General features: G+C 44.6%; 1 protein-coding gene across 1 annotated transcript; it reads right to left on the bottom strand.

Annotated features, from left to right (window-relative positions):
* Positions 1 to 4,105: 4,105 nt before the first annotated feature.
* Positions 4,106 to 6,245, bottom strand: LOC136628681 (serine/threonine-protein kinase SBK1-like). Its single transcript, XM_066604786.1, has 3 exons — positions 6,074 to 6,245; positions 5,171 to 5,373; positions 4,106 to 4,795 (listed from the first exon to the last, which is right to left on the bottom strand). The coding sequence occupies exons 1-3, from the start codon at positions 6,243 to 6,245 to the stop codon at positions 4,106 to 4,108; spliced, it is 1,065 nt and encodes a 354-aa protein (XP_066460883.1).
* Between the last annotated feature and the right edge of the window lie 2,555 nt (positions 6,246 to 8,800).

Consider the following 8,800-nt stretch of genomic DNA (forward strand, 5'->3'; position numbering starts at 1 on the left):
GAGGACGACACCAGAAGAGTGAGTATTGATTGGTAGAGAGTTGGAGAGAGAGAGTGTGGCCAGGAGCAGAATCACATAGATAACTAGGACTGTGGATTGTCTGGATTACCTCAAAGTCCTCCTTGTCACACCACCTTCTGAGAGTGTCACAAGTGGCAACAGACTTTAAGGTAACTGCTAGTTAGGCTTTCCCTGTGACCTCCCCCAGCAGTAACTTGAATGGATTCCAAGCTACCGTCGGGGAAGGAGATGGTAGAGGCACCGTGACAGAAACCTTTATCTACCCTGCGAGCTGTAGACCTGCTCCTCGGATGCTGCCTTATGATTTACTGTAAAATGCATATTGTAATTTGATTGGATGCTGAAGGGGCGAGGTGATCATGTGATCAACCTATTTCAGATTTGCTATATAAGATGTATTCAATAACCGTGCTTCAGAAGAGAAGCCTGAGACTATACTGTATCATGTGTTTCTTTCTCTGATGCATTGCAATAATAATTAGGCATACGTCAGAGTAATCACTTAATTTAGGCATACCTAACTTCATTATGACTAATGACATACTCGCCACATATCAAACCTGGAATTTAGAGGAGCACTTGATTATATGGAAGGTTCATCAATGCACTGAAAATAAAAACATGGAAGCATTCCCTATAAATCTACAACATTAAAAGGGGAAAACATTAAAGGGGTTTTCCAGTTAAATACCATTGAGGATGGGAATAAGTCATGAATAGTTGTTCGGGATTCCTGACAATCAGCTTATCACCTGGCTTGCTATCAGTGTAGCAAGCTTGGATGTGGTCATCGGGGGGGCGGAAGCAGAAGCATCGTAGAGCGCTTCACTCCCATTGAAATCAATGGGATAGTTGGTGCATAGGATAGGTGATAAAGTCTGATCATGGGGGTTACAGGGTTGAGACTCCTACTGATCTGTAGAACAAGGATCTGTCCCCCTTTTTACTGCAGGCTCTGTATGTATAAGTAGTTTTAGGAAACATCAATGCATGACAAGCCTAGGAGCCTTCGCTAGTCTCTGGGCTGCCATGGGCTGCCATGGTAACCTATCAGCATCCTGCAACTGTGTCACAGGGGGCCAATGAGGCAACAGAAGGGTCTCCCATCTAATGGCTTAATTGACTGCAGCATCAAAGTGATTAAATCATGGTAGTTAGTAACATAGTACGTAAGGCTGAAAGAAGACAATGTCCATCTAGTCCAGCCTGTTTTAACCTCCTTGTTGATCCAGAGGAAGGCAAAAAACTCCAAAAGGCAGAAACCAATTAGCCCATTTGAGGAAAAAAATTCCTTCCCGACTCCATAATGGCAGTCAGAATAATCCCTGGATCAACCTTTGATAGTTCCTACCTAAATGTAAAACCCAGAACAACCACCCACTGGTCATCTAATATCTATGTTCTCTGATATTCTTGCATTCTAGAAAGACATCTAGTCCCTCTTAAACTCTTCCATGGATTTTGCCATCACCACATCCTCAGGCAGAGAGTTCCACAGTCTCACTGCTCTTACAGTTAAGAACTCCCTTCTGTGTTGTTGATGAAACCTGTTTTCTTCTAGACGTTATTATTGAGGTATTGATGAGATTATATCTGTAACCTATGATATCAAGCTACGATGGATCCCCCCCACCTGTTTTCTTCTAGACGTAGCGGATGCCCTCTCATTACCGTCGCAGTCCTGGGTATAAACAGATCATGCTCGACCCCCATTCCCATTACTTGGTCCCAGGCTGCTATCTACACTGTCTATCGCCCAGTTTCTCTTTTTGTCCTCCCCTCCCTAGTTTAAACCCTCCTCCAGCCTTCTAGCCATCTTCTCCCCCAGTACAGCTGCACCCTCCCCATTGAGATGCAGCCCGTCCCTACGGTAGAGCCTGTAGCCGACAGCAAAGTCAGCCCAGTTCTCCAGGAACCCGAACCCTTCCTTCTTACACCAACTCCAGAGCCACTTGTTTACTTTTTTAAGATCCTGCTGCCTTTCTGGTATGGCTTTTGGTGCAGATAGTATTTCCGACAAAAATTACCCTGGAGGTCCTTACCCTAAGCTTGGATCCTAGGTTCCTGAAATCATTTTTGAGGGCTGTCCATTGACTTCTAATTTGTTCATTGGTGCGAATGTGCACCATGATCGCTGGATCCTCACCAGCCCCTCCCAGTAATCTGTCAATGCGATCCACCAGATGTCGAACTCGAGCGCCAAAAAAACAACACACTGTTCGACAGTCCTCAGCCTTTATGGCAGATTGCCCTATCTGTTCCCCTTATAATGGAGTCCCCCACCACTAGGACCTGTCTAGTCTGCCCTGCGCTCCCTGTCCCCTTGTCACTGGAGCAGTCATCCCCTTGGCGTTCAGAGGGCATGTTGTGATGCAGTGGTGCTGGTTCTGTAATTGCATTCCCCTCATCTTCCAACTTTGCAAACTCGTTGGGTTGTGCCAGGTCAGGACTAGCCTCCTTGATTCTCTTCCCTCTACCGCTCCTTCTGTCACCCAGTTGGCTGCCTGCTCCCCCTGCTCTTCCATACTACCATCCGCCTCGCCTCTTCGCCAGCGAGTGCCTGCTCAGGGAGCAGCAAACTCCTTTCCATGATGCTAATTGATCTCCGTGTTGCCAGTCGTTCATTTAGAGCCAAGATTTGGGCTTCCAAATATGTGACAAGCACGCATCTTGTGCAACTGTATGCACCTTCGATCGGCTGATCAAGGACCGCATACATTGAACAAGTAGCACACTGGACAACATTGTGAGGCATGGAGCTCATCCTAATGGGAAACTACAATTAATTTATGCAAGTAGTGAAGATTGACTAAATCACACTCCAAACAGGTCCTCCGCCCGTGTGCAACCGCTCACACTCCGCTCCGTGCCCACTTTTTTTTTTTTTTTTTAAACGCTCACACGCTTACTACTTGCTTTTTGCTCTATCACTGAATTCTGCCTCACTTACACCTTACACACAGACACTTACTACTGTTTTCACTTCTCTTACACACTTACACCCCCTCCCTTAGTCAGACACACTAGACTCACACACACTAGACTCACACACACTAGACTCACACACACTAGACTCACACACACTAGACTCACACACACTAGACTCACACACACTAGACTCACACACACTAGTCTCACACACTAGTCTCACACACTAGACTCACACACTAGACTCACACACTAGACTCACACACTAGACTCACACACTAGACTCACACACTAGACTCACACACTAGACTCACACACTAGACTCACACAGAATATACTTATCCTCTCCTGTCAGCAGCTTCTCTGCAGCTCCGATGAGGTCACCTGCAGGCTCATACCTCTCTCCTGGCGACCGCGCTCTCTGGCCTCCTGCTGCTCTGGTCCTGCTTCACTCCTCTTCAGCCACTGGACGTATCTTTCCAGCGCTTCTCCTGGTCTTGCGGCTCTGGTGCCACTGCGGCGTTCTCTCACTCCCGTTCTCTGCTCCCCGGGCTCCCGCTGATGTCACTTCTGGTACGTCGCTTAAAGGATTGTGGCGGGTGTCCTCTGTTTCAAACACCCACTAGCAATGGAGCGGTCCTGGTTTCCAAGCCTGCTCTGTTGCCTTCTACCATAACCAGTGATGAATGTATCCATAATTGGTCATTAGGGATTAAGTGAAGCTTGGATGCCTAAGATTTGGATGCAAAAACCTGGCCTAGTGCCATAATGATGACACGTTACATAGAATCCATCTCTACTGCAGTGTAATGTTGAGGTGCGTTCACACTAGCGTTGGCCATCTAGCACGTTTTCATTTTTGTGTTCCATCTTTTCTTGCACAAATAAATGCTTTTCCTCTTATGCTACATTTATTTCTGTTTCTCCTTTTACTAAAGATGGAACACAAAAATAGAAATCTGCTGGATTGATAATGCTAGTGGGAATGCTCACTTACCTAATGGCATTTTCTATTGTTTTATTACTTTGACTATCAAACTGCTTCTAGAAATTGAGAACTTGCATTTCTTCCAAGACAGCTTTCATACTTGCCTAACATGCAGGATGTACATGTGTGTAATTTCCTTCTTACCTCTTCTATTGGGTGGGAATACATTTAGAGGATCTCTACCTCAGCTCCAATTGTATGGCAGGCCATCTCCAGATCAGGCGGAATGCAGAATGTGCTGCTTGATGTGTCTCCAGTGTTAACATCATATAGCGTACTTGTTAGCGGTAGGAGGCTGGAATTCCTTGTGTACTCTGAATGGACCTCCAATTTCCATGGCAGGCAAATATATTTGAGTACATCCATAGCCGAGCACCTGTCAGAGGGACTGAGTGCCAACAACTCCCAAAACATTTCTCTGGCTCCAGCTGAGATTTTCTTCCACATTTCTGGAGTGTTCGACAGATCCTTTCTCAACTGCCACCAGGCAAACTCCTTATACCTTTCATCACGTCGCAGTGCTCCATTCCAAGGGAAGAATCCAGTAAGTGCGATGTAGACTAGAACGCCAAAAGCCCAAATGTCAAGACTGGGATGGAGTAAGAGATGTTCTTCTTTTTTTAGAGCACAAAGTTCAGGAGCCATGTAAGGAATGTACCAGGACATAGAAGGGACACTGGTGCCCTGAAGCCGGGTGAGTCCAAAGTCTGCCAGTTTTACGCTGTGACACTCCTCATCCATCAGTAGAATGTTATCCAGCTTGATATCCCGATGGACCAAGCCTTTGCTGTGCATGAAGCCTAGAGCACTGGCTATCTGGGGGACACATCGCTTCAACATGTCCTCCTGCATCCCGACCTGATCAGAAGACAACACAAGAGATCATATAGGTGAACTACTGGTAGGGCACTCATATACAAAAGGGTTTGACTTATGCATTTTACACAATTATGTACAGTTCCTAATGTCGTCATTTTTTGAAGATTCTATTCAACTGTCCATTCGTTCTAGTACAAGGGGTTGTCAGGCAATAGCCCATAACAGCTCAGAGATGAGACCCAGCTCAACAGCTTCTTGTGTGGTGAATCTGCCTAGTGGTGTCACTATGGTGTCATCATGGACATATTTTAGAACTCTACTGCATGATCTATTGAAATGGTGATAGTGGCCACCAGCCTTCCCAAAAACATTTACAGCTTCATAAAAGTAGAAAATTGAGGGATATGATCTCACCTTAGCTTTGACGATGGACAGAAGATTTCCTGCCGGTGCCACTTCCTGTACAAAGATGAAATCCTTACTGGTGTGGAATACAATCTCATGAGTCCGGATGATATGCGGGTGACAGCTGAGGGTGAGAGAAATGCCGTATTCCAGGAGGAAGTTATCCAATGGGGTTTTATCCTTCGCCAACATTTTGACAGCCACCATCTCATCTGTGAGTATGAAATTATGATTATTTATGTCACCATCAGACTTTACAAACCATCCGGAAAACTGATTAATAACCTTACACTGGTGGAATCAGAAGATTAGAATGCAAAGGTAGACACTGAATGGAAGTTACATGAAGTGAGGTAAAACTGGGAGCGTAGGTAGATGGAGACCTACCAGGTGCCAACAGGCTACTTGTAATCAGATGTAGGGTGAGTGCAGCTAGCTTAGCTTTTTTCCCCAGGTGAGGGAGCCTAGTTGTGGTTATGGGTAAAGCCCCTATGGCTTTACAATTTAAACACCTTTTAAACATTTACCATAATGGTGAAACTTTGATTGCTTTGGCCAGGAGTCAGGTAGAAGTAATATATGAATGATCACTTGGGATTCCTGACATCCAATAGATATCTTTGCACAATAGGGCCACTATTTCATAATGAAGACTTTGGAGCATCACATTGGAGGTGATAGAAATAAGCATTTCTGTCACCTCCAAATCAGGACAGACTTTCTACTTGAAATGTAAAATTAACAAATTGAAGCTTCATCTTATCCATCTCATTAAGAATGACAGTTAATCCTAGAATAAAAACCTGAAGATCCAACCTAGGGCATTCTGTAGACAAGCTATCTATATGGACAGGAAGAGCCCAAACGGGCTTGATGGTAGTGTCACCACCATCATAGTAATCATCCTCTTACCTGAATGTTTGTGTTTGCCCATGAAGACCTCTCCATAGGATCCTTTACCAAGTTCCTCCAGGAGTTCAAAATGGTCGGTCACTTCCATCATCCTCAGGTTCTCAGAGGTCTCCGAGATCAGATGCAGAAGGTTTTTCGCCAAGTTCTTCTTCACTTCCATGTTAGTGGCCATTCTGAATGGAATGTAGACATATAGCCATTACTTTACTGTAACAGAAGCTATTGAGGTTTTAAAGACGAAAAAAAAGAACAGGTATGGTTTTGAACAGGTAGTCCGTGTCACAAATAATGAAAGAGTGTACTACAGACTCCACAGAACAGGTGTCTTAAAAAAGGAGTCACATTTTTAGAAAACCCATTGAATCAATGCGCCTCACTACTGGAATGTAAGATCAGAGAAAAAACAGTGGATCAAAAAAAAAAATAATATTTTTCCCTGCAAGCACCTGCAGAAAACCCCTTTGGAAAACACTCATCCGGTGAGTTTCAAGCTTCAAGTAGCCAATGATATAGGTGGTATATTTCACCGGGAAGCAATCTTCCAAATGGCACCTACACTAAGTAAAAGCAAAGCCTATTGCAGAATCCTTTTTAATCAATTTTATTATGAATTTTTGGCAATTCTACTCATAAAGGAACCATAAGAAAGCACATAAACAGTATAGGTCAGCCTGCGGCAAACATGGAGTCACATTCACCGCCTGACCCAGGGTTTGCCGAAAGGCTTCTTACAGCAGGTAGTGGCCAGTAAAAGCAAACCCATGGTCAGTGTGGCTCCATGTTTGTTGCATGCCTGCTATACTGTTCATGCACTTGGTTACTGTTTTCTTTATGAGTATAATTGCCAAAAATTCATGATGAAAGGATTTAAAGGGGTACTTTTTACTTTGTGTAGGTGCCATTTGGGAAATTTCTTCTCAGTAGAATATTCCCTCCATATCATCAGCTACAGTGAAGACATCTTCAGATTTCAATAGGACATTCCATAAAATCTGTCTTTTGGGGAATTCTTGAATTTATGGACTTTTGTTCTCCATTCTCTTTAACCCCTTAATGCTACAGAACTTACAGTTATGTCCTGCAGCTTCGGGCTAGGTTTGCTAGGAGATCGTGGGTCATTTCCGCTGCATACAATGCGGCCCTGGCCTGCAACAGCTCCAAATCACTGGTTCTTCTCGTTCCGTCTAAAGTAGAGATGAGCGAAGGTACTCGGTTCGGGCGTTTTTGCACTCGAGCACCGCTTTTTCCGAGTGACTACTCGGACGAAAAGATTAAGGGGGCGGGGGGAGAGAGAGCTCCCCCTGTTCCCCACTGCTACCCCCGTGGCCCCGCGCCCCCCAAATCTTTTCGTCTGAGTAGTCAGTTACTCAGAAAAAGTGGTGCTCGAGTGCAAAAACGCCCGAAAAGAGTATGTTCGCTCATCTCTAGTCTAAACGCTCCCTGCCCAGTATATACACAGGAATATGAGTGCTGAGCGAAAAGAGATTGAGTGATTCTCAGCGATGGACTGCCTAACTAAAGATTCTGTGTTAACTAGTGGGTGACGTCACGCACTCATTCACATGAGAATCGTCCCGTGTAAAAGGGGCACACCATTCAGCACATTCAGGGCCACTCTCCTCTCTTACAGACCGGTTTCTGACCATCGGGACAGGGAGATGTCGGGAGCCAATTACAACATCTCTCCGTTTCCATCGCTGACCGATTCTGGAAGAGCATTATTGTGGCTGCTGGTGGGCAGAGGCCAAATATATAACCGGAGCAATCCACTTTATAACAGCCATGTTGTTGGATAACAAGTCATGCCAACTTGTAATACCTAAATATACTGACAATATGCTAACAAGGCCGCACACCTCCAAAAAAGAAAAAAGTAGGTAAAAATTGAGAGTAGACAAGACTTCTGGCCCTTTTACATGGGATGATTATCGTTCAGGCTCGTGGGAATCTAGACCATAATCTTCCGATGTAAATGCAAGCAGCGAATGAACGAGAATTGTTCAGTTTGCGTAGGCAGAAAACTGAATGACGCGCCATTCAGTGTAAACAGCACTTCTGAATGACGGCTTACAGTGAATGGAAGCGGCCAAGGGAGAACACTTTCCATCTCACCCCACCTCCATTTTAGCAGCACTCTGAGGGATGCCAGTGATACTCACTCCTGTGTAACAGTACAAGAATGTCACCCCACCATTACCTGCATTGAGCTACTCGTATACAGAAATCAACTTATTGGACACCCCCATAAAAATTGTAAACCACTCAATACAAACATCCCTATACCGAGCCAACAATGATTGCATCCTTGTGTAAAATTAACGATAAGCAAATGAATAATCATTATGTGACTTCAGTTTTATCCAATACGGGGAAAATGGAACACTTCATAATGAGTACAACTATTCATAACCAAATTTACCCAGAGCAGTCCATGATCTGAGACGCCTCTACAGTCCTACAAAGGGGATTGCCATCCTAGTCCTAAGTGCAGTAGTTACATATGAGAAAACCTTATGGGCAGCATAATACATACTGTATATATTTTCTTCCTTCTGGATATACACTATGGTGACCAAAGTATTGAGACACCCACAAATCCTGCGCCGTCAGGCATATGTAAAATCAGATGGGAAGGACTAGGGCCATTGGTTATAGTTAAGTCCACCCTCAGCGCCAATGGGTACAGAGACACTTTGGACAGTGTGATATTACCTCCCCTTTGGCTAT

This window comes from Eleutherodactylus coqui, chromosome 5, assembly GCF_035609145.1.
Source record: "Eleutherodactylus coqui strain aEleCoq1 chromosome 5, aEleCoq1.hap1, whole genome shotgun sequence".
Taxonomy (NCBI): Eukaryota; Metazoa; Chordata; class Amphibia; order Anura; family Eleutherodactylidae; genus Eleutherodactylus; species Eleutherodactylus coqui.